A 27,380-nucleotide genomic window follows, 5' to 3' on the forward strand; every position below is an offset into this window, starting at 1 on the left:
TATTGCTCGCTGGATTTGTAGCACAATTCAGCTGGCGCATTCTGCGGCTGGACTGCCGCATCCTAAATCAGTAAAAGCCCATTCCACAAGGAAGGTGGGCTCATCTTGGGCGGCTGCCCGAGGGGTCTCGGCTTTACAACTTTGCCGAGCTGCTACTTGGTCAGGGGCAAACACGTTTGCAAAATTCTACAAATTTGATACCCTGGCTGAGGAGGACCTTGAGTTCTCTCATTCGGTGCTGCAGAGTCATCCGCACTCACCCGCCCGTTTGGGAGCTTTGGTATAATCCCCATGGTCCTTTCGGAGTTCCCAGCATCCACTAGGACGTCAGAGAAAATAAGATTTTACTCACCGGTAAATCTATTTCTCGTAGTCCGTAGTGGATGCTGGGCGCCCATCCCAAGTGCGGATTGTCTGCAATACTTGTACATAGTTATTGTTAACTAAAGGGTTATTGTTGAGCCATCTGTTGAGAGGCTCAGTTGTTTTCATACTGTTAAACTGGGTATAGTATCACGAGTTATACGGTGTGATTGGTGTGGCTGGTAGGAGTCTTACCCGGGATTCAAAATCCTTCCTTATTGTGTCAGCTCTTCCGGGCATAGTATCCTAACTGAGGCTTGGAGGAGGGTCATAGTGGGAGGAGCCAGTGCACACCAGGTGACCTAAAAGCTTTCTTTAGTTGTGCCCAGTCTCCTGCGGAGCCGCTATTCCCCATGGTCCTTTCGGAGTTCCCAGCATCCACTACGGACTACGAGAAATAGATTTACCGGTGAGTAAAATCTTATTTTTTAGGGGTGTATTGGATTTTAATAGTGCCCCCACCACTATGGGCCAAATTCAATTAGCCGTGGTTAATTACTGTGGGCCATTTAATCTGCTGTGGCTATTCAATTAAAGCCTGCAGCACCCCGTGATCAGCGCACAGGCTGCAAATAACGCAGATTTTTGTTCGAGCCTCAGGGAGATACGCAACTATAGGGAGTGTGGTTGACATTTATCTCCATGCCCTAGCTGCACGGAAAACACTTGTGAATGCCCCCAATCCTCCTATACAAGCGCAAAAGGCTGCAAGTACAGTATAATCCACGCTCAACTCAAAACATGCTATAAATTATGCAAATTAGGGAACACATTTTATGCTAGTCACATATTTGAAGTGCATTTCTAGGTGCACCTTAATGTTGAACAAAGATTCAAACACACAAAAGTGATAAAATTAATGCCCCCAGTTTAGTGATTAATATATGGTGTACAGGAATCTAAGCCAAGTACTATTTAAGGAGAAAACGGAAAGGTTTATTTAATAGAGAGGTATTTGTAAAGTGGTGAAGTTAATATTTTTTTAAATTTTCGACTCTTACAGCTATTTTGGACCCTCTGCGCACCTATACAATGTGCACTTCCTGTTTACAGAGATCAGATAGGCAGCTTGATGTGTGCGGGGTGGGCCATCTACATGTACCAGTAACGTAGGATTGTGCTTCTCGTTGAATGTCTTATTCAGATGCTGTTCACATGCAGCGGCTGCATTCATAGGGTCAGCGCACATGCACCGGCCATAATGCGCATGTGTGACCCTTCACCATGTGATTGCATCAAGGAAGGATGTGATCGCATGGAGATTGACAGGACACGGGCATCCGGGGGCGGCGATGCAGCTTGAGGGGAGGGGATTGGGAAACACAGGCGTGTCATGGCCGCTTTCAGGGCCAGTCGATGACGTCCCCTGCATTTCCTGCAATAGGGAACATGGTGGCAGGACCCCTGCCTACGCAGCCTGGTCAGCTTCTATTCAATGCGATTGCAGTTGATATGCGATTGCATCATGGGGCGGCACCATTGCTGCGAGAGCAAAATCTGCGACCATCTCTGACTAACCGTGTGTGTGTGTGTGTGTGTGTGTGTGTGTGTGTGTGTGTGTGTGTGTGTGTAATAAATAATATCTAATAAGGGGGAAAAGAATGGAGGGTGATTTTTACCTTATCAAATAATCTGAGGTATGGAGTCTTAAAATCCAAAAAACATGGGGCAATTAGCGATAGTTTTAAAAAGTCAAATTTCGCTCAAATCACTAGAAAAAATGGCAGAACATTTATTAAGTAGTATGGCCCTAATTAACAAAAGAATGCATTGATCCCATTAATTTACATAATAATAATAATAATAATAATAATAATAATAATAATATTGTCCTCAGTGTTTATTTATTTTTATACTGTTCATTTAATAAAAAAAAAATCTATATTTATTTTATATTACTTTTTATAAAGTGTACAAAAATTGCCTTATTAATCTGTTTTATTTATCAGAAGCATATTTGTCGTTATCTGTTCTCAAAGTACTTGAGAATTTCCTGGCAGAAGCAGAAGTGAATTGCTTATTTCCTGTGTGTACCAATTACCTGTGTTTGAGTAAGATTGCTTTGCTCTGAATATGATGGGACAGATAAAGGAAGTTATGTGACTTTTTGTAGCAGTAACTGCACCTTTAAGAATTTTGCTCAAGCAAGGTCATTATTTTGGGCAGATCTGCGGGGCATACACGCCACATCCCAGTGCGTTCTGGGTATTACAGAAGGCCACCCTCAAGAGAAGTGTCAAAATCCTCTTAGTCCACAGATAGCCTGCCAGTTTATTTCTTCCATTACAATGTAACTGACAGATTGAACCTTTAGTAGTAGCAATGATTCACAATGTATTGGAATATCTGTTTAATTCAGTTCCACCTTTCTGCGCATTTATTTCTACAGAGAACTGTCTATCAGTGAAACGTTAATGGTTAATGTATAATGTTGCTGCTTGTATGGGTGTATAAGTGTCTAGGAAGAGATTGCAGCTTGTGTCTGTCGCACTCCCTCCCTGTGCTGCTATATTTATCATGACATGTGGCCATAAATGGCTTGGACTGGGGCTCTGACATTCCACTGACATCCAGGCATCATTTTTGCACTGGACTCCAATGTCCAGCTCCTAGTACTGGTCTCTTCAAACTCTTTGTTGGATTGTGGATTGTTCAGTTTTTCTTCACAGGTATTCCATCTGTTCTGAGAGTATATTCCTGCACTGAGGTAAGTGTGAACTTTTAAATGTGACACACTTGTCTCACATGCCCAGAATAGTCACCTTTAATGGCTGCTGGGATCTAAAGCTAACCCACTGAATGTCACTGGGTGAGAGCTGGGACTCCTTGGCAGGGAACATTAACCTGGGAAGCTGATGTCCATCTGAATTACATGACTCTGAGACTGATCTACTCCTTACTAAATGTCCTTAACCAGATGGAACTAATTGTCTTTGTGTCAGCCTTAACTAACAAGTCAGTCACTTTCTGTATTGCTTTGTCACATAAATAACCAGATTGTGCAGTTTTGTTCATCTCTACTGTGTAATAAGAACATAGAATATTGGCAAAATGTGTTTATACCGGATATCTAACCAAACAGTTTTGGATCAAAGTTTTCAATGTCACAAAAACAAAACACCAGATTGGTGCTACTGTAGTTTTATTTTACTTTTATTTCTTTTTTTAGGGAGGAAGATACAAAATCATTTTGTTTATGTCCCTAATTGTTTTAAATAATACTATTGTAAAACCCCATGGTCATTATATGAGGGTGTTTGAGAATGTAAATCTGAGAGTGCAAACTTGGGTATTACATGTAATTAATTTTAATTATATGTGGTTGTTTTTCCAAGATATTGTTATTTATTGATGCACTATAATTTGTTCTGCAGATCTAGAATGGTTTATCTATTGACTACTAAAGAATGATGCCATCCAGTAACAAAGGGGTAGATGTATCAATTATTGGAGAAAGATAAAGTGGAGAAGTTGCCCAAAGTAACCAGACAGCTTATGTCATTTCTCTAGCACAGTCATTGAAATGACAGAAGCTCATTAGTTGCTTTGGCCAACTCTTCCCCTTTATCTCTCACCAAGGCTTGATACACCTCTCCTCAAATCAATATATAATAGTAAAATGACAATTTGTTATTACAAATCAATGGACCACATTTACAAAGAGCACAGGATGCTCACCATGAAATGCTTAGGTTTGCATTGCTGAACCCATGTAGTCTGACCAGTTAATTTCAAGGTGCACAATTAAAGGCTTATTTATTAATCTGTGCAGATAAGGCTGATTGTCTGTTGCCGCCTATTTGTCAAAGAAATCTACTATGAAAATATAGCTGGGGTAGCTGAGTGATACCCATCTCCCTGGCGATACTGACTAGCAGCGGTCAGTGGCATCACTGGTCTTGGTGTCACCTTTTTGCAACATAAAAGGGTGTGGTCTTATGGCAGGGGGCGTGGCCGCACAGCACGCCCCTGTTACATCACTCTGGTAGCATGTCCAGCACTCCCGGTGATGCTGGGCTGGCTCCAGAGACTCTCCCCACATTGCCGACTTCTCCTCAGTAACTGGGAGCCAGATGCTGCACAATAACATAACAGTGCAGCACTCAGCTTCCGGTCACTGAGAAGGTGCCAGCATATTGGTGACACCCAGTGCACTCTGTACCCCCTTAGTGATGCCACTGGAAGTGGTAAGATTACATTTAGAGATATGCTAATCTATCTGACTCATATGACTACATGTAAACTGGTTTTGCCAATTCATACATGCACAGTGGCTTGTATATAATGCTTGGCTTTCAGTTAGACTTTCAATTTAAAAACTAACAAAAAAGAACAAAACAAATATTTATAAAAATGTAAACCTATCTGGCATTTTTTCTGAAGAGTGCTTTATTTGGAATACATACTGTATGCTGGCAGTCACATCCTGACATTGAAGATCTTGACATCGGAGGGTCTAAGTATTTCCACCCCAAACCCCCCCCCCCCCAGTCCCCAACCCCTAACCCTCTGGGGGTGGCGGCTAGGGCGAACCTCTCAGGGTTGTCTGCTCCGGCTAACCCTCGAGGGCTGGCTATCACTAGTTAGGGCCGGCTTCAGGCCTACTAGAAACCTGAGCAAGATTTTTTTGAAGCGCTTCCCCACAATGCTCCTGGTAAAGTGGGCATGGCCTCACAACTATATATTATGTTATTAAATTATAAATATATATACTATAATATTATATATAATATATCTATTGCTGTATTACTTAAATCTTCTGTATTATGTGCATTGTTTTTGATGTTTATAAAGCGCCTTGAGTCCTGTTGGAGAAAGAGCGCTATATAAGTAAAATGATTATTATATTATCAACCCCCCTCTAAACACACAATGGACAGCCTTACACATAATGCCCACAGTAGTGCTTCTGACACTTAATGCCCCCAGTATAGTGCCAGTTACACGTAGTGCCCCCAGTAGTGCTAGATACACATAATACCACCAGGATAGTATCAGATACACGTAATGTCCCCAGTAGTGCCAGATACATATAATATCCCCAGCAGTGCCATATACATGGAATGTCCCCTATAGTGCCAGCTACCCATAATGCCCCCAGTAGTGCTCGCAGCTGCTGGACTTCTGCCACTACTGCTGGCTTGCCACTGCTGCTCATGTCTAAGAGGAGGGGAGGAGAGCGCAGAGCGTGCCTCTATTGAACCTCACTGAAATTAGGTCTCCGGCTGCCACTTTAAATATGGCGCCGGCTCGTGAGCCAATCAAACCTCGTGGTTTCATAGCCAATCAGGAGCCTTCACTGCTGGTTGCGAGCTCTGATTGGATGATGGCCGGCACCACATTAGAAATCGCCATGCGCACTTAGTAGCCTGGCGCCCCGCACGGCTGCTCCTAAGTAACGTGCCTGGAGTCGGCCCTACTCCTAGTGCCTAATCCTAACCCCTCCTCCGGGGCCTACCCCGCACCCCAATACTCACCTTCGGGATGTCACCTGTTGGTGATCTGGCACAGGTCTACTGAGTGGTGTTGTAATTCCGGCATTGGTCACGCATTCCCTTTATTTATAAGTACAGCTTTTTTTCGATTGCCTTTACCTTATATTCCATCCTGAGATGCCATGATCCTTCCTAAATAGGCTTCCTCATGGAGTGCTTTCACTGGATTAAGAGAAAAGACGAAGTACTAACTGGTGAAAACACATGCTTTTTCTGGAGAAAGGGCTGATCTCACATTAATTAATAGACAAGTATGTCTGCACTTCAAGGAACCATGACCACAAACTAAGTGCACCTAGGCTTGTAAATCTGTGCACTTGCTCTGTATTGAGCAAGGAATGACCTTGCTACAGTCAACTCCTCCCATTGCCTGCTGCAAAACTTCTCCACTCCTAAAGCCATAGCACGCAGGTGAAAGAGGGCATGATGTTATTGGATGTGAGGCAATCACATGATAATAATGTCTAATATGTTGTTTACTGCAGCCAGGAATGACCACTAAATTGGCTCGGACAACTGATGGCATTAAATAGTGTGATTGTATGGTGCTGGCGGAGGGATTAAACCTCATTAAGTTTATTTGAGTAATTGCAACAAAAGAAAATATGTTATTGTCCAAGTGGGTACCTATCAAAATACTCTACCTTTAATTGGGTATGGGACTCAAGGGCGACACCAATTAGGTCAACACCCATTGGTCAACAGTGGGTAGGTCGACACTTGAACTAGGTTGATACGGCCATTAGGTTGACATGAAAAAAGGTCAACATGAGTTTTTTATGTTTTTTTGGTGTCGTTTTCCCCGTCAAGTGACCGGGAACCCCAATTAGTGCACCACGTCCCCACTTTGCTCACCATTCTGCAGGCAACCATTACCGTTCCCAATCGTAGTCCACGTGGATCGTACAGTATGAAAAAGTCCAACCCCCCCAAAATGTGAAAAACTCATGTCGACCTTTTTGCATGATGACATTGTTCATGTCAACCTAATGGCCGTGTCGACCTATTTCTAGTGTCGACATATCCACTGTCGATCAATGGGTGTCAACCTAGAGTCCGGATACCCTTTAATTTATATATATTACAATTTACATATTTTCTACAGTAATTGTGTGATGCCAATAATTTGTGGTGCTTTTATACAGTACATGTATGTAAGTTTTCCAAAGTCCAGTCACATGTGCACAGTCTGCCAGTCAGCAAAGTGACGTGCTGAAGCATTCGTTGTGAATTTGAAACTTGAATTACTGTTTCCGTGCTCCATGGAGAATGCTCCAGCATATGCCTATGTGACACCAACCAGAGCTATGGAGCACGCCTGGTGTCTGTCATTACAAGGTTTCAAAGTGCTTCATTCTGGAATTATAATATACCACACAATACATAATATAGATTGGAAGTATTCCTATCTCTACCATACCCTCCCTTCCTCATTACATTTGCTGGGGAGAAATAAGTAAATAGTCTCAGAAAAAAAGGAAACAGCAGAAAAGTAAATTAAGAAAATTAATGTATAATAATTAGAGATGTGCGGGTTCAGATTTATCGGGACTTCAAAACATCATCTTATTGGCTATACGGCTGTTGTGTGTTTTGAATAGGCAATAAGAAAAATCTGGATAAATCCAAAGTTGCACTAATTTGGTGTTAACTACAGAGTAAATGGTTGCCTAGGATGCCAAGGTTAGAGGAGGAATGAATGACATAATGTCACTCTTTTTTTCAATCTATAACATTAACCAAATATAAACTAAAACAATTATATTTATAGAAGTGTAATATCTTGCTGCAATGATTTAGAAGTTGCTTGACATTTGTGTCTAGTCACTGATTTAAATAATCCTATTAGCAGTTTGCCACAGTAGAAGTCTTAACTTCCGCAGCTCATATATTTTGTAAAACAAGTGTATCCAAATGTTATTTATGTTTAGTTCTTTTTTGCAAAGGCAAAACATCAACCCTGTCACCAAGATGAAAAATCTCCTCTCCCTTGAACCCTCTTCCCTTTTCTTGCTGACTCATAGAGATAGGCAGCACAATGATCAGGCTAGACCCAGTGCTTTAGGCTTCGGGCCCCGGTATCCTATACGTGAGCACTCTCCCTCCTGGTGCCCCCCATGCACACCTGCTACCCCGGGGCTAATAGTTCTGTTGGCTCCAGGAGCTATATGTTCTTTCTACTTTTGCTTTTGCTCTATTGTAGTTTCATCCATAGTTTTTCCCAGATTACATATACCTTCCATCATACAGCAGGCAAAAATAATGCAATTTGCCCTGAAACATATCATGATACTCTTTGTCCTGTCCACTTCACTGGGGAAGTAGGAGGGTTCCAAGATGGTGGGCTCCCACTGAAATTCGGAAGTCTCCCGGACAATCTGAGAGAGTAGGCAAGAATGAATAGATCTACCAAGCTTCTACATATTCCAATTGTAAAGCGCAACGGAATTTGCTGCGCTATATAAGAAACTGTAAATAAATATATAAATACTGATTTATACATTTACATAAAGAAATCTGCCATTTTACTGACCTCAAAACTGTGTGATAGATGCCTCATGTTCCCTCATTAAAGGCATACATGGGGCTGCTGAAAGATATGACAGGCCTGTCTGATACAGGCGGGCGCTGCCAAATCCATGAACCAGGGCCATGCCAGCTTTGGAAAAAAATAAATGCGGAATAGGGCATTTCTTCTCCTACACAGCTGGTCCCGGCCTCTTCCGTGTCCATCAGTCAAGCCCAAGTAATTATAAGTACCCGCCCCCCTTCTCAGTGCCCCTGGGCATACCACTTTATATTTACTTTTATTATTTGTATAAAATAAAACATTTGAATATCTCATTATTTAATGATATTTCTCCTCATTTGTCCTGGGATGGAATCTTGTTGCTGCACAATGTACAGTAGGTGTGATTGTTATTCTGGGTTTATAAAGAAAGTTTTGTTGATAACTAAAAGTGATTTATAACTAAACCATTGCCCAATATACTAAATGAGGTCAGGCCAGCTTCTAATGAAGACAAAAGTGAACTGAAACCACTTTACCCAACTACCATGTGGCTTCTAACCGTATGAGTATGAATACATATGTATGTAAACAAATTCTGTTAAGATAGCCATTCCTTAAAAATGAACAAAAAAGAGGGAGATGTGTTGACATCAACAATATGCTTTAACATCAACAATATAAATAACTTTACACAATCACCAAAAGGTGATTTAAAAAATAATAAACTTCCATGATTTGTGCAGCATACATGTATATGGGTCAGCATACCTCCTCAGGGATCCCGGCAGCGGAATGCCGGCAGGGGTGGAGCGAACGCAACAAGCCCCTTTCGGGCTTGGTGGCGACTGGGTTTTATTCCCACTCTATGGGTGTCGTGGGCACTCACGAGTCGGAATAGTCCCTGCAGGTCGGCATGCACGTCGGGATTGTGAGGGTGTGGGATGTAGGGGGAGGTATTGTGACCGGCGGACTTCTGGCCGCCAGCCACATAACTACATCCCATCTATATCATTAAAATGTGCATGTTCATACACATACACCCATATAGATGTACACAAACATACACACATGTACGTACGTACGTACGTACGTACGTACGTACGTACGTACATGATACAACTTGATCCAATACCATTTGTACACATGTGGAGTAAATGCACTACCTATGTTAGACTTTTCCTGTCACATGGGCACACATTTTTGTGAGTAGTAATAAATGCAGGTGATTCTTTAACATGTTAACATGATTACTTAGAAATATAGCCCTGCTGCCCTGTTGTATGGTGACAGAAAATCATGCAGATGTTATTGAAAATTGAGTGCACATTTATGGCTTTACGTTTTTTCACATATCGGAAGGATTATCTGCTGGTACGTATACATATCTGTGGTAGCTTCTGTATGGCTCCGGGCTGCGCATAAGATCTTGCGATGTTTGCGAGATCTCGTGCATGCACAGAGGGGCTAGCCATAGAAACAAAGAATTTGATGGCAGATAAGAACCACTTGGCCCATCTAGTCTTGCCCTTTTTAGCCATGAGGTAAGACACAACATATCAGCACTAGGCTAATGTGCTGTGGGGCTTACACAGATCACCGGAGGGGGGAGTTTTCACTCCACCACTTGCACGGCTGAGATGGTAATAGATCTTGGCATTATTGACTGATAAGAGGCAAAGCAGGAAGAGCTGTAGCAGCACTGTAAGTACATCTCCCCCATAAGTGGAAAAGATTTGTATTTCAGATTTTATTACAACTATTCTCTACCTCAGTGGTTCCCAAACTTTCTTGGATCACGGCGCCCTATCAGCATTTTCACAGCACCTCTGGGCCGAAAGTTTCTTATTGAGAAATACAGCAAAGATTATCAAATAAAGTAAATTGTGCTTACCTGTCATCCAGTTCTGTAGTGGTGGACAGGGTTCTGCTTCTGTTTGTTTATATATTTTATGATGAGCAAAACAGACAAGTGCTGGTGGACGTTAATCACATTGATCATAAATTTTATTTGATCCTGGACCACTAAGCTGTGGCACCCCCGCAAGTTCTCTGCGGCACCCTGTGTGGGAACCACTGCTCTACAGATTGCTCATTTGTTTATAAAAGAGTACATTGTTATTTCTATATAACAAGTAATTATTTGGTGTGTAGTCATTTTGGTATAACAAGTATTTATTTGGTGCATAATTATTTCTATATATTAAGTAGTTATTTTAGTGTATTTATTATCTGTTTATAAACTTCCACAGAATGTACTTTGTTGTGTATTAAAATTAGAAGTTTACAAGCCAAGGCAGAATCATTTAACACCTACATGATATAGTCTAGTCCTCGGGAGAACAGGACTAAACATAGCGATCATGGAAGAGAGTATTTGACAGTTTGAAGATGTCTTCTGGAACCATTTTAAGATTTTGAATAGAGACTGAGTGGAGGGTTTTGCAGAGAGGTGGCTGAGAGGTAAAAGACAATGGGGTCTATTTACTAAGCCATGTATGGAGATAAAGTGGATGGAGATAAAGTACCAGCCAATCAGCTCCTAACTGCCATGTCACAGGCTGGGTTTGAAAACTGACAGGAGCTAGTTGGATGGTAATTAATCTCCGTCCACTTTCTCTCTATCCAAGGCTTAGTAAATAGACCCCAATGATCTTAGGGAGGAGGACAGCGGACATTAGGAAGTCACTGGAGATGTCAAATAGATGGAACAGTTGTATAGGAATTTGATAGCAGAATATGTATATCTTAGAGATAGTAAATTAGTACGTCGAATAATTAAGTCAGTTAATGAGAGGAGTATATCTTGGTGACAATATTTTCCATACAAGTAATACTGCAGATCACATAAGGACACTAGTTGATAAGGTACAAACCAATAACAGTTATTAGCCTAGACTTTAGCTTTGGGATACTTCGTCAGGAAGAAGACTGTGAATGGAGAGTTTTCAGTAACAGGAGAGTTGAGTGTCAAAAGCAAAGAGAAGAGGGAAGGATTATCCTTTGGATGGTCTGTGATGAGGTTGTTGGCTACTTTTGTAGTTTCTGTGCAGAGTGGCGGGTGAACTGCAGGGGGCGCAGTATTGTATTTTAAACAAGCAACTCAGGTAATTTGGATGCAAATATAGCAGCTAATGAGTTTGCAGCTTAATAGTAGTGATGTGTCAGGTGAGGATTTTTGGCCTGGAAATTTGTATGAAAGGTAGGAGGAGAATGATATCAGGTTGTGAGGTAGGACGGTGAGAGCATGAGGTGTCATCATGATCAATTGGCTGGAGGTCCTAAGAATAGAGGTGGGGTCATAATAAGAAAGTGTGTATGTAGAATTATGAATTTTCATGTCTGAGATAAACTCCACAATGGTCATCAATGTTTTGTCCACTTTGTTGGGGGCAGGTGGAGTTAGAATGGGATCCATCTAAGACAATGTAAGTGAAGAGAATGCAGTAAGCTTACCTATACTAATGGAAGAAAGGTAAAATATGTGCTACCCTTGCTACATACTGTATACTAAAAGCATCTTCTAGACTGCACAGTTTAGCAATTGCTGGTGGAATGGGATAGCTAGATTAGGGGATTCTGGCACAAGTACATTCTGACCAATGGATTACAAACTTTGAAGTGTACAAAACTAAAAAGTAATAAAAACTTGTCCCTTCACTGTTATGATTTATTTAAGCCATAAATGCTCAGGGGAGTAATAGTGTCTAAAGAGCCATAGCAGAAGTCATGACCCACATTTTGAAGATTCGTGTGGCTGTATGGCTGGGGAGTGGGGGTTGTTTTAAGTTGGGTTTGGCATAATAAGAGATGTTAAAGAGAAATTGCTTGTGGTTAGATTGTGGGAAGGCAGAGATTAAGAAAAACAACCTTCCAGGTTATGGATTGTGCATAAAGTACAGCCTTCTAAACGGATTGTGCATAAAGTACAGCCATCTATACGGATTGTGCATAAAGTACAGCCATCTATACGGATTGTGCATAAAGTACAGCCATCTATACGGATTGTGCATAAAGTACAGCCATCTGAATGTATTGTACATAAAGTACAGCCATCTATATGGATTGTGCATAAAGTACAGCCATCTATATGTATTGTGCATAAAGTACAGCCATCTATATGGATTGTGCATAAAGTACAGCCATCTATATGGATTGTGCATAAAGTACAGCCATCTGAATGTATTGTACATAAAGTACAGCCATCTCTATGGATTGTGCATAAAGTACAGCCATCTATATGGATTGTGCGTAAAGTACATCCATCTATACGGATTGTGCACAAAGTACAGCCATCTGAATGTATTGTACATAAAGTACAGCCATATATATGGATTGTGTAAAAAGTACAGCCATCTATACAGATTGTGCAAAAAGAACAGCCATCTATATGGATTGTGCATAAAGTACAGCCATATATATGGTTGTGTAAAAAGTACAGCCATCAATACAGATTGTGCATAAAGTACAGCCAACTATAAAGATTGTGCTTAAAGTTAAGCCATCTATACGGATTGTGCATAAAGTACAGCCATCTATACGGATTGTGCATAAAGTACAGCCATATAATGGATTGTGCATAAAGTACAGCCATAATATGGATTGTGCATAAAATACAGCCATCTATACGGATTGTGCATAAAGTACAGCCATCTACTGTATATGGATTGTGCATAAAGTACAGCCATCAATACGGATTGTGCATAAAGTACAGCCATCTATATGGATTGTGCATAAAGTACAGCCATCTATACAGATTGTGCATAAAGTACAGCCATCTATGTATTGTACATCAAGTACAGCCATCTATACAGATTGTGCATAAAGTACAGCCATCTATACAGATTGTGCATAATGTACAGCCATCTATATGTATTGTGCATAAAGTACAGCCATCTATATGTATTGTACATAAAGTACAGCCATCTATATGGATTGTGCATAAAGTACAGCCATCTATACGGTTTGTGCATAAAGTACAGCCATCTATACGGATTGTGCATAAAGTACAGCCATCTATACAGATTGTGCATAAAGTACAGCCATCAATACAGGTTGTGCATAAAGTACAGCCATCTATACGGATTGTGCATAAAGTACAGCCATCTATATGTATTGTACATAAAGTACAGCCATCTATATGGATTGTGCATAAAGTACAGCCATCTATACGGTTTGTGCATAAAGTACAGCCATCTATATGGATTGTGCATAAAGTACAGCCATCTATACAGATTGTGCATAAAGTACAGCCATCTATACAGATTGTGCATAATGTACAGCCATCTATATGTATTGTGCATAAAGTACAGCCATCTATATGTATTGTGCATAAAGTACAGCCATCTATATGTATTGTACATAAAGTACAGCCATCTATATGGATTGTGCATAAAGTACAGCCATCTATACGGTTTGTGCATAAAGTACAGCCATCTATACAGATTGTGCATAAAGTACAGCCATCAATACAGGTTGTGCATAAAGTACAGCCATCAATACAGGTTGTGCATAAAGTACAGCCATCTATAAAGATTGTGCATAAAGTACAGCCATCTATACGGATTGTGCATAAAGTACAGCCATCTATACGGATTGTGCATAAAGTACAGCCATCTATACGGATTGTGCATAAAGTACAGCCATCAATACGGATTGTGCATAAAGTACAGCCATCTATATGGATTGTGCATAAAGTACAGCCATCTATACGGATTGTGCATAAAGTACAGCCATAATATGGATTGTGCATACAGTACAGCCATCTATATGTATTGTGCATAAAGTACAGCCATCTTTGTACATAAAGTACATCCGGGTGTGGTTCATTAGGTCGACATGCATTAGGTCGACCACTGAAAGCCGACATTGTCATTAGGTTGACATGGACATTAGATCGACATGGAAAAAGGTCGACATGAGTTTTTTTACTGTTTTTGGTGTTGTTTTCTTCGTAAAGTAAGACAACCATCCCCCTGCGCTATGATAAAAATATGATATGGCTGAAAGTCCAATAATTTCAACTCCAATACTTTACATAATATACAGTTTAATAAAAAAGTTTTCTTATTTAAACTTGACCGGTCTTAGATAATAAAAAATTACATACAATATATTTAATACCACTATGGAGGTGGATCCAAACTTAATATGTGCACAAAGTAATATACTAATAATAAAAGTCAGTCTGTGGACTATAATTCACATGTATAATCCATATAATGAATAATGGTTTAGCTTGTCACCATAAGCATTTTCAATTCCAACACCGATACTTTATATCATAGTTCCTTGATGACTTGCCACTCAGCAATAACAATGTTGCAGTATAACAAACTGCTCCACGTTGGAGCCTTACGTGTGGCTTCCACCACCAGTGTCAGCAAGGGAGAGTCCTGGTAACATACGAGGCGGTCTCTCGTATGTTACCAGGACTCTCCCTTGCTGCGCTCGGCACAGGTTACCATTCCCAATTGTAGTCCATGTGGATCGTTAAGTATGAAAAAGGTGAAAACATTAAAAAAATTGTGAAAAACTCATGTCGACCTTTTTGCATTTCAACCTAGTACATGTTGACCTAATGACCATGTCGACCTAGTGACCATGTTGACCTAATGCATGTTGACCTTCAATTGTCAACCCAATGTATGTCAACCTAATGCTTGTCGACCTAACGACCGCCTCCCGTACATCCATCTATATGGATTGTGCATAAAGTACAGCCTTCTATATCAGTGCTGCAGCTGATGTCGTGCTTGAACTTTACAGGAAGGATTTAGAGATAAAAAGGTCATGAACAGAGGGTAATTGGTGACAAACAGTTCTGACATGTTCTGTAGTTTAAGGTCAGCAATGTTATGCTTGTTAGTGCGTGAATTAGGGGTCAGGCATGAACATGAATATAGCCAGGTGGGGTATTAATCACAAGGGATTTGGGATTTGTGGTGACATTGAGTAGGGGGAGTAGTTATAAATATATTAGGTTAGGTAAGAGAAGGTTGTTACATTTATGTTGACATATAGGGTAAAATATAATAGCCTGCGAACATACAACCAGGTTTTAACTTTTAAATGAATGCTGCTTTAAAACATGGAGCAGACCCCTGGGATAACACCGATACCTACAAATCGCAGCCTATTACATTTCCTCATACAGTCAATGTCAATTGTGATTGTGAGGAACCATGGGAACACCAGAGAGATTCATCTGCATTGTGAAAGCAGAAGAGATCGTTTGTAGACCAAAATCACTCTTGTAGCAGACAATCTGTTTCAAACTTAGTGCATGAGGTTATAAAATTCTGGTGCACACTAAGGTTTAAGGACCACCTGTGAGATGAAATGTTCATTTATTGTGGCAAAGGCCATTGCTATTTGTGTCCTATAGAGCAGTGGTTCCCAAGCTCGGTCCTCAGGACCCCAAACAGTTCACGTTTTCCAGGTCTCCTCACAGAATCACAAATGAAATAATCAGCTCCACCTGTGGACCTTTTAAAATGTGTCAGTGAGTAATGAATACACATGTGCACCTGCTGGGTGACCTGGAAAACATGAACTGCTGGGGTCCCTGAGGTCCAAGTGTGGGTACCGCTGCTATAAAGCATAGTTACCAACACTATTAAATATTTTCCAGTTGTGCTTTGATGCTGAGCCAATGCTGCACTGCACATCCATACAGTACAGGTTGTGCGTGATACTCTCTCAGCTACCTTAAGAACATTACAATCTCCATCACGTTGTGCCTACTGAAGTTGATAAAAATACACTTTTATTTTCATTTGAAATAATTCTTTACAAGAAATATTAATTTATTAAACCCAGTATGGTAGATGGAGACAATTCCATCTAACATACAGAGATAAGTAATTATATTATGCATACATATGGTCAAATGTTTAAACCCTCATCTGGCAAATGTTTCCAAGGACAAATGGTTACTTTAAACCCTCAGACGATGCCTAGAAATGAAGGGCAATTGTAACTCTTATTTAGTTAATATGTCAGTGTTATCATTATTAGCATATGAAGTAAAGTAAGATGAGACATTAACGGATACGTCTACTATTTATAACAACTTTTTCTATAAACATAAGAATCCTGAGGTTCCCATCTGTAAAAGCCTATTGTCCTACCTTTAGCTGTTAGATACACTCCCTAATTATTTTTTAATAAACCTAAGAATCTTAAGCTTCCTTTCTGTAAAAGCCATTCAACTACTTTTAACTGTTAGATACACTCCCTGATAAAACATATCTAATAGCTCCTCTGTCTTCACTGTTTACAAACAGTATCTAATCAATGATATGAGATAGGTAAGACATTATTTTATAGAAAGGAACCATTAAATATGTATATCTATACATTTATAATCCTTCCATGATGAAGTGTGGTCTAATGTGTGCATTGCACGGCCCCATCTATCACTGCGCACATTAACATGACAAGGAAGATAAAAAGGTACGGAGAAGGGTAAGTATTAGTAATGGGACGGGAGGTGGTGGGGAGCAGAAGCGATCAGTGTGGGTGGAAGAGATGGGGCACAGAGCAGACTGGGAAGGTGATGGTGAGACTGGGGCAGCATCCAGCTGAAGTTGTCCCAGCAGATACCAGGTCTGTAGCTACTACTATTTTCACATAAGTAAACTTATACCTTTACTTGAGAAGCCTCTAGTCATATAGACTTTACTGAAAAGGGTTATTAGCCAATTACGTTTCGACAAATGTCACGGAACAATTATGAAGATCATATCAAACATGCAAAGACATTACGCATTGAAACCTACAGTGAATGGGTGATCAGTATTTGAATAGGGATGAAGTCAAATGATACTAAAATAATTTACTACTAAGTTGGCAATTAATGTTTCGCCATGTTTATTAAAAAGACCCATATAATTACTTTTATTGAGTTTGACATAAAAAGTAGCAAACAAAATATAGAGTAATACAAGTAAAAAGGTGGCATAATAAAGCAAATAAATATAAAGAAATGTTAAATTAATTTAAACCTTTATTAAATAAGACAGAGACAAAATATAAAGAAGAGATGAAGGACAACGCATATTATAGAAAGAGAGAGAGAGAGAGAGAGAGAGAGAGAGAGAGAGATAATAGACAAAATTCTGATCAAGAATGTGATGAAGTTAATGCATTGTGGGTAGAGTCCAAGTAGATAGTATGGAGCAGATAAATTATCTTCATCTGTTGCAATGGAAAAATGTTTCTAATGAAAGCCTCCAGATGTGCTGAGACTTAGGAAATGAAGATCATGAGCCTCATTCAGATGTGGCTGGAGGTGCAGCACAAACCGATGTTTGGTACTTTGCACATACCCCGGACCTATACTGTGCAAGTGCAGTACGGGTCCGGTGCTGTTGGACACACTATAGCTGCAGACATCATTGACTGACAGTCTGCTGCCATTTGAGGGTGGACGGGGGCAGCAACGGCAATCATTTCTCAAAACGGAGGAGTGTCGCCTCTCCATTGTGGGAATGCCGAGGCCAGGATCGTTGTAGGAACAAGGGTCATGATGCTGGCCAATAGTGTTGCAGGTGATCTGATGCTACATCTCACGATGCAGCACAGATCACTAATGAAAGCGGGAGGCGTCTACTTATATCCCCTACTGCATTACCTTATCTGTATGTCGCTGCTACTTCCATGTAAGCAGCAGTGATAGCTATTCCAACCACATGTGAATCAGGCCCCATGTATGGAAAGTACTGCCATGTATACTGCATCTCCAGAAACAAATCGAAGTAGGTGCAGTGAACTAAGAAATGCATTTGCAGGACCTGCCACAAGTTTTGGATGGACAATGGGTGTATTGATGCAGTCCGTAGCTCAAAAATAAATTGGTGAACTTTCTTCCTCAAAGTTTCTGATCAACAAATCTAGCCCCAGGTATGTTGGATTAGATTGAATCGGTCATTTTGCCCGTATCTGCAAGATATTTCAGTAATAAAAAAAAAACAATGTGATAAATATAATCATTTGCAAATCATGGTAAATGGCACCTTTCAGCACTAATAATCTTTGTTTACATCAGTATGTTATATAAAAATTAATTAATATTTGTTCACTAATCCTCCTTCCAGTTATTTAATTTTATAGACTTGTCTCTGTGATGTTATAGGCAATTACTTGCAGAGTAGAAAATCCTTGTTAAATTAATCAAGTCATCCATGTAATTAATTTAAAGGGGTCAATATAATCAGAAGCGAGATTGCAAAAGTGAATGCATGAATGCAGAGGCGGTTCAGGAGAGTGGGCCTGTGTGCAGTCTCCATGCTGCCCCCTCTCTCTCATCAGTGCCCTGTAGACTCTGGCACTGTACCAGTCTTCTGGGCATACATCATGTGCACATGCACAGATCCCCAGAAACATGATATGGTGCTGACAGGTAAGTACAATGAATTGATGGGGGCATGAAGTGTGGCCCCCTGCACCCAGAAGCCGATGTGTGACAGACATACTTCAAGATTCCATTTTTTTAAATAATGGTGGAAAAATGATAGCCAGCAAGTGATTTTCAGCAAATTAAAGTCTTAACAGTATTTTTGAGTCCAAAAAACTGTCTGAAAAGTGGGTTTTCAATGTGTTTATACAAGTTTGTGAAATGTTGGACAATGCACTTTTCTCTCCCATCTGCAAGTTCAAGAAGCACTTTCCCATCAAAACAACATCTCACCATACATGTCTCACACCATTTAACCTATTTCTAAGCTTTTTAGAGAAATTCACCTGAAAAAGAATGTCTTTATTGACCAAATGAGACAATTTAAACCTTTCCAAAAGCACGTTTATTCATTGGGAGGGGTGTGCCAGAGGTTCTGCACTGTGTCCCAACATTTTCCGTTAAAATATAGATTTTCTCTATTTGCTCAGAGAGAAAAATAGCAAATTTGTTTGGAAAATGGATTACGAGTTTGGAATTAAATTGCAAATGCTATTTAGCGGTCACAGGATCCAACTCACCCCTAATTGAATTGACCCCAGGACAAAATTAATCTTAGTAATGAAAATTAAGATTTTTAAAGTTCACTCCTGGCAAAATAATAAATAGTGACATAATGTGAAACCTAAAAAATCATACTGCACCGCCTTTGCTTCTGATCCTTAAAACACATCAGACTTTGAAGAAAATGCACTTATCCGCTATCTGAAAACTAGGGAAAACTAGACAGTAACTTTTCCAGGCAGTCCTCTGAGGTTATACTAATGCATGACTCGCTCGGGTTCAGGTTTAAAACAACTCTCCTCAAAAAAAAAAAAATCCAAAAAGCCGGTCAGCCATACTACACCCGGTATGTGTACATGCTACTGAGTTTTCACTATTTCTATTTGTTTACACCCTGAAAACTTTTACATTTTTACTAGTACTATGTGAAGTTGGTCTTATTCAATAAATAAATAAAAATAAATAGATATTTTACTGTATGTATATTAGATAGCTTTTTGGATTATTATTTTTTTGAGGAGAGTTGTTTTAAACCTGAACCCGAACGAGTCATGGGTGTAGTATGGCTGACCGCCGGTCAGTTTACCGACACCGGGATCCCGGCAGCATACCGACGCTGGGATCCCGGCGGGGAGGGGCGAGTGCAGCAAGCCCCTTGCGGGCTCGGTGGCGACCTGCGTTCGCCACGGGTTCTATTCCCATTCTATGGGTGTCGTGGACACCCACGAGTGGAAATAGTCCCTGTTGGTCGGCATGCCGACCATCGGGATACTGAGGGGTCGGGATGGTGGAGGAGGTCATGTGACTGTTGGTCTCCCGACCGCCGGTCACATGAATACCACCCCACCATACCAAATCACAATATAATATGAGTAAAATATATATTTAAACCAATCTGCTACCAAATGAAAGTTCTATTTCTGCTGGAAATATTGCAGTTTCAAATAATTTATAGAAATAATATATCTTGCAAAGTAAAAATTGTTCTGGTCATTAAGATATCATCGGTCATTAATTGGGTGTGGAATAAGTAAAAGTAATATCATCTAATGTATGTAAATATAACTGAGTTTACCTGACAGGGCAGGTTTATTTAAGGCACCTGAGGAACAGTCTCTCCGGTTAGCCGTACAAAATACACTGTAGACATCAATGGTTGTTTCAATAAACACAAGTAATTGAAGTCAATGGGTCACATATGCTTTGTAGATTAGGAGAGGTACTGTACCAAGGGTGTAACTAACATAGCATGTTTCAGCTGTTACAGGACTCACAGCTGAGGGGAGGACTCTGCCTGCACTGGCAAAGCTCAATATGTGTGAGGGTTTTTTCACCACTAAATGGTTCCTAGAGACCCTTACAAAATGTTGCTAAGGGTGTGCCTGAGTGGTGCGTAAAAATAGCTTAATAAGTGCACAGAAATAACCTTAGGCTACATACATACTGGTGTCTGCACTGCCTCTTTAACATATATTAAGCCAAATAGCAAATAAATAATATTGTGTTTATTATGCATTGAGCGGCTGCCCATGTGCTGCCTCCTCCATTCGAGCCCCCTCCTCTCTGCCAGCAGCACTGGAGAGTCTGAGCACTAGAGGGCTCAGGCTCTACTGTGCATGTGCAGATCACCGGGAAAATGGCGTGGCAGACAATTTCCCAGCGATTTCTCTACTTCACATGCGCAGAACACTGTGGAAATGGCCGCTGCGCCATTATCATGGTGATTTGAGAGCGCTGCTGACGTCGGCGCAAGACTCCAGAGGGCTAAGTATTTTTAAAAATAGGTGCAGCGTGTGTGGTGTGGCCTGTGTGCACTGCACCCATTATTGACACGCAAGTGGGATGCAGTCAAAATGCTGGCTGTCGGGATCCTGCCAGTCAGGAGACCGACGCTGGAATCCCGATAGCCAGCATTTTACTGGCGGCCGGAACACCGACACCTGCCTCTAATTCCCACTCGGTTGGTGGGTCCACGCTACCAACTGTGTGGGTATAGAATTTGTGGCAAGCAAAGCTCGCCACCGTGCCTGATGCGTGGTGAGCCCGCGAGGGGACTCGTTTCCATTATTCCGGCAGGCGGGATGCCGGTGATAGGATACTGACTGCCGGCATCCCGTCAGCCGGTATTACATACCGGATCCATATACTGTATACAAATGCAATCAATGTACATTCATTTTAAACCTGGACCTGTGACAAAATAGAAAATTATTATTATTGAAGTGACATTTAATTCCCATTATCCTGGAAAACCTTTTGCACCCACCATTAATATTATCATTTGCATTTATCTATCTATCTATCTATCTATCTATCTAGTGCAAGCATATTCTACAGCATTTTACAACTGGTAAATACAATAACAAAACAAGGTTTTGATACTGACAAATAGACAAAGGGGGATATTTCATTAGCCGCTGTAGTTTACTGCAGATAATTGACACCCTCCCTTCCCCAGTGCAATTGTCCCTGAAGCCGGCCATCATCTGGAATAATAAGCCATAATCAGCTACTATCTTATCACATATTGTATGTGTTTTTCGCACAAACATAGATAATTTTTCAGAAGAAAAAAAAAAACAGGATTTAATTGAATAGCCCGAAGCGAAACATTGGGAAAAAAATCAAGGTAGACACGATGGTCCTGCTCACAAACTTCCAAACTATAGAAAAATAGGAATGTCCCATATTGCATAGTGGTTCATCCAGATGATAATGGGCAAAAGTGCTTAGTGGGGCTATCTGATACAGTCACTCATCAGTGTTTGTTTGGGGTCAGTAACTTAAGTAGAGAACATGAATACATGCAAATTGAGCATGAAGCAGTGGTAACCAGGTACAATAGTTAAAGAGTTTAAGGGGCTGGCTTCCTAGAGAGGGATGATTTCAGGGAATGCTTGAAGATTGGGAGGAAAGAGGAATGTCTTATTGTATGAGTGACAGCGTTCCACAGAACAATGAAAAGGAGTAAGTAGAAGCTGCAGATAAAAGGTGCAGATCTGGGGCAGAACTGAGGGGTTGAATTGGGAGATATTTTGAAACAACTGAAGAGATGTATATTGTACACATTTGTTAATGGTTTTGCATTAAGTAGTTTTGTTTTTGTTTTTTTGCAAGACAAACTGATGCAAAAAAACATTTATAAATTGTTCCTAATCACATTTTATTGCATTTACTATGCATTCCCATTGTGGTCAATGCAAGTTTTCAACTATATTGTTGCAAATCAGATACAATTAAACTATTTTTCTATTTAAATGCATTGCAATGCTAACTAAGTGCAAGTAAAAACACATATATACCTATACTGTTTCTTTAAGCACAATGATTTTTGGTTTGATTTTTGGTTTCAAATATAAGGATTTTTAACTCCAGAACCCCAGGTTATAGGGTGATGTCAACACTGTGGAGATCAACAGCCCGCAATATCCCTTTGCAGTTACTAAGTACTAATTGCCCATAACAAATAATCAGTCCTGTATGTTACACTACTGGAAAAAGAACTAATTGGTTGCAACAGTTACATTAATCAACACCTAACAACAAATAATGAAATAAATGGATATATTTTTGAACCCACTATAAACAGTGAAAAGAGGTGGCAGGATGTCTTTGCCCTTCTACCAAAAGCATCATCAGCATTATGACCGTGATTATCGCAACATAGATCTGCAGTCCACCCTAAGCCAGTACCGGCATGAAGAGAAACGCCACTCTGCCGCTCACAGCAGCCATCTTGGGTAATGATCCACACATTATTTAATCTTATTTCACTAATAAATTCTCTCTATTTTACTTTATATATGATTTCACTTTCTGTTAAATATTACCTAGCTTTTGTTATATCAAAGTTATTTTATATATGAATTTACAGTTCATCTATTGTATTCTCTTTTTATCCACACCAAACTATACTTTATTTTTTTCCCAATAACCGTACATCCATAACTAATTCTTTCTTCCGTAACAAATCCAGAACTATTTATTTCCTTTGTAACAAATCCAGAACTATTTATTTCCTTTGTAACAAATTCAGAACTATTTATTTCTTCTGTAAGATATCCATAACTATTTATTTCCTTTGTAACAAATCCATAACTATTTCTTTCTTCTGTAACAAATACATAAATATTTCTTTCTTCTGGAACATTTCCTCAACTTCCACAGTAAAGAATATCAGCTTCTATATTTCATTACATTAACCCATTCTCTCACTGTATGATTTTATTCCACATTTGTTCACTGTAGATCTTAAAGCATATCCCTATGTGTAATGCTGTGTAACTAATTACTGTATTTATGTTAATGATTGTACTCATACTGTATGTCTCTCTTTTCTCCTTGGGATTAAAGTTTAAGCACTCCTTATTCAGAACAGTTATACTATTTAACATTTATGTAAATTAATGTAACAAGTGCAGTGTGTTATTTATGTCTTTATGTGTTATACAGTATTTGTCTTTTTTTCTGTGACCTTTCTGTTTTGCAGCACATTAATTACTATGCTTTTTATCCACTACATTTTTTAATAACTGTCATTTATATTTCTAGTTACTCTTAATCGTGTATAATTTTGTTTAGACTTTAATCCCACATTATTATACATGCTGTCTAAACCAAAACAAAACCATATACAGTGGGCTCAACTTTACCAAACAACATTGGTTGGGCATTCTGTAGAGTGCACTGGGGAGAGGAGATGGCTTGACAATTGACCATTTGATCCCAAACACTGGAATACAGACAAAAATGAATGTTTGTACAAATTGTTTAAGTCATTTGCTCCCATACATTTCCAGATTTTTGCTCCAACCTGAAATATTGGACAGATAATCTAATACTGTGTATCCAGCTTTAGGGGGTTATTCAGGTTTGTTAGTAAACCAAAAAGTTAACAATTAGGCAAAACCATGTTGCACTGCAGGTGGGGCAGATGTAACATGTGCAGAGAAAGTTAGATTTGGGTGGGCTATATTGTTTGTGCAGGGTAAATACTGGTTGCTTAATTTCTACACTGCAATTTAGATTTCAGTTTGAACACACCTCACCAAACTCTAAATCTCTCTGCACATGTTACATCTGCCCCAGCTGCAGTGCAACCTGGTTTTGCCCAATTGCTAACTTTTTTTAGTTTTCTAATAAGCCTGAATAAGGCCCTTAGGTCATTAAACCAGATGTATTCTATACATAATAAATACAAACCTCCAGAAACCATTTCACAGGTGTGTTTTATTTTCTGCTACAGAAATAATAGGTCTTTGAAGATTGGCCCTCATTCCGAGTTGTTCGCTCGCTAGCCGCTTTTCGCAGCAGTGCACACGCTAAGCCGCCGCCCTATGGGAGTGAATCTTAGCTTAGCAGAATTGCGAACGAAGTATTCGCAATATTGCGAAAAGATTTTTCTGTGCAGTTTCTGAGTAGCTCGAGACTTACTCTTCCAGTGCGATCAGTTCAGTGCTTGACGTTCCTGGTTTGACGTCACAAACACACCCAGCGTTCACCCAGACACTCCCCCGTTTCTTCAGCCACTCCCGCGTTTTTCCCAGAAACGGCAGCGTTTTTCACACACTCCCATAAAACGGCCAGTTTCCGCCCAGAAACACCCACTTCCTGTCAATCACACTCCGATCACCAGAACGAAGAAAAAACCTTGTAATGCCGTGAGTAAAATACCAAACTTCTTAGCAAATTTACTTGCCGCAGTACGAACATTGCGCATGTGCAATTAGCGGAAAATCGCTGCGATGCAAAGAAAATTACCGAGCGAACAACTTGGAATGAGGGCCATTGTTCTTAAAAGGCCTTTAAGTCACATACAATTAGTGCTTGTAGTTAGAATATTTTGTTAAAGTTGGGCTTCATTCTGTTACTAACTACAAATAAAAGTACTTCTGAATTTCTGTTACTAAAATAAATACCTTATGGCAGTGATTCCCAAATGCGGTCCTCAAGGCACCCCAACAGTCCAGGTTTTAAAGATATCCATGCTTGTGCACAGATGGTATAATCAAACTGACAGAGGTGCTAATTAAGTTACCTGTGCTTTAGCATGGATATCGTTAAAACCTGGTCTGCTTTGGTGCCTTGAGGACCACGGGGTAGATGTATTAACGTCATACTTGCCTACCTGACCCTCTCCATGCGGGAGAAAATGCTCTGTTCCTGGACTTTCCTGGTAATGTATGATTGCCACCACCTGTGGTGAAACACCTTTCTTATCAAGTAACTAGCTCACCACAGGTGATGGCAATCATACATTACCAGGAAAGTCCAGGAACAGAGCATTTTCTTCCTTATGGAGAGGGTCAGGTAGGCAAGTATGATTAACCTGGAGAAGGCATAAGGAAGTGATAAACCAGTGATAAAGCAGTGTTAAGTGCAAGGTGATAATGCACCAGCCAATCAGCTCCTAACTGTTAATTTACATATGGGAGCTGATTGGCTGGTGTGTTTATTACCTTGCATTTATCACTGGTTTATCACTTCCTTATGCCTTCTCCAGGTTAATACATCTGCCCCCACATTTGGGAACCACTGCCTTATGCTATGAAATGCATTAGCAAGTTAGTAATAACTAAATAGACTCTTCAGCATTTCCTAAAGCTTTTTAAATAATCACCTGTGTATTATTTTTCTTATGTTTTGCTAAACACAATAAACCACCAACATATTAATTAGTGCTGTAGATTTACAGGGTCAGGATGCAAGCAAGGTATATACGTAGACATAAAACACTAGATGACACTGCGGAGACAAGCTTACAATCTAAATTACATGAAGAAGAATTCTTAAGTCTAGTATAGCCTATAGCAACCCACTGAATATAGTGATTAAAGGAATAGATATTCCCATGTCAAATCAAAAAACTTGACACAATCAGACAAAATCCTCTGCAGCAGTAGTGGGGCTGACCTAGCCGAATAGGGTGTGGGCTGAATGGATTCATCGCCTTCCCCAACTAGGCATGGTACAATATGCTGCTGTCAAACCTTATGGCTGAATCCCATTATTTGACAGTACTTGCAGCACTACTTCCAAACCTCCAGGTTAATTGTGGTGAATAATACGAGTCAGCCAAGACTATCCAACTTCTTTAATTCCACTTCTGATCTAGCCTTAAAAAGATGACTTTATGTTATATGCAAAGGATTTAAACTACTGTGAAAATAGAGAATGCCTTCAGGTTTGTCTATTTTACACCCATTTAATTTTTTTTCTACAGATATTTATTTATGATGAACATTCAATTTGGCTGTAATAGAGACCAATCGTGTTTTCTCCACAAATGCCGACACTTGGTCTACAAAGTCTGCTGCACCTTGCACCTTGTTTTCTGTTATACCCAAGTGTAACATTTTATGGAGTATGTTGCTGCTATGTAAATAAATGTTTAGAATATTGATTTTAATAATGATGACCAGACAGGCGTTTAGTAAGCCCAAGAAAATATAAACATGGCGGCAGCAAATACGGTCAAAATTGCGGAATTGAGAAATTTAAGCTTCTTTAATATTCCTGATTCTCCGACCCAGGCGTTGGCGGATTGGGAAATTGTAACAATCTGTTGCAGATTTATGTGGACCTTTAGCTAATCGTTACTCAGCTGACAATATATACTTTGTGTACATATTTATACAGTCTGTATTTAGAGCTATGTTCACAGAATAACAGCTGTTGCATTTACTGCAGATTGAAATCATCCCATAAAACGATAGAAGATACATATAAGATGAGTCCAAGAGCAAAGCGGTCAAAAAATTTTGTCCTGGATAATGAAGATGTGGGCTATGTGGTTCCTGTGTTCAGGGGACGGTACGTGTACTCAGTGTTTATTCTGGTATCCAGCTACTCAATCCTAGTGACTTTTACATCCCACCTGTTCTGCAAAGTTTCCTATGACAGTCCCCACATTACATGCCAGACGCCAGACCAGGGTGGCAAGGAATTCCCAATCACTTTAATTATCAGCATGCAGAATAGAAAGAGCATGGAAACAGGATTATATTACAGATCATATACTTTTAGCTTAACTTAATATATATGACACACT

General features: G+C 39.9%; 1 protein-coding gene and 1 long non-coding RNA gene across 6 annotated transcripts in view; one reads left to right on the forward strand and one right to left on the reverse strand.

The window, feature by feature from the left end:
* The first annotated feature begins 2,912 nt into the window (after window positions 1-2,912).
* MYOM1 (myomesin 1) overlaps window positions 2,913-27,380 on the forward strand; it is a 194,274-nt gene continuing 169,806 nt past the window's right edge. The window contains exons 1-3 of one of the 3 annotated variants that reach the window (XM_063923544.1): window positions 2,913-3,070; window positions 22,920-23,070; window positions 27,020-27,142. In XM_063923544.1, the coding sequence (XP_063779614.1) occupies window positions 22,937-23,070; window positions 27,020-27,142 (257 nt within the window). In that variant the 5' untranslated portion in view covers window positions 2,913-3,070; window positions 22,920-22,936. Of the gene's footprint in view, window positions 3,071-10,048; window positions 10,072-22,919; window positions 23,071-27,019; window positions 27,143-27,380 lie in introns of those variants that run through there. The other 2 variants (XM_063923545.1, XM_063923547.1) reach the window with 2 other exon arrangements.
* The window catches only part of LOC134928143 (uncharacterized), a 114,690-nt gene continuing 104,669 nt past the window's right edge, over window positions 17,360-27,380 (reverse strand). For all 3 annotated transcript variants that reach the window (XR_010177834.1, XR_010177836.1, XR_010177838.1), the window contains one exon: window positions 17,360-18,312. This is a non-coding gene — a long non-coding RNA (uncharacterized LOC134928143). The remainder of the gene's footprint in view (window positions 18,313-27,380) is intronic.

This window comes from Pseudophryne corroboree, chromosome 5 (genome assembly GCF_028390025.1).
Source record: "Pseudophryne corroboree isolate aPseCor3 chromosome 5, aPseCor3.hap2, whole genome shotgun sequence".
In the NCBI taxonomy this organism is placed as follows: Eukaryota; Metazoa; Chordata; class Amphibia; order Anura; family Myobatrachidae; genus Pseudophryne; species Pseudophryne corroboree.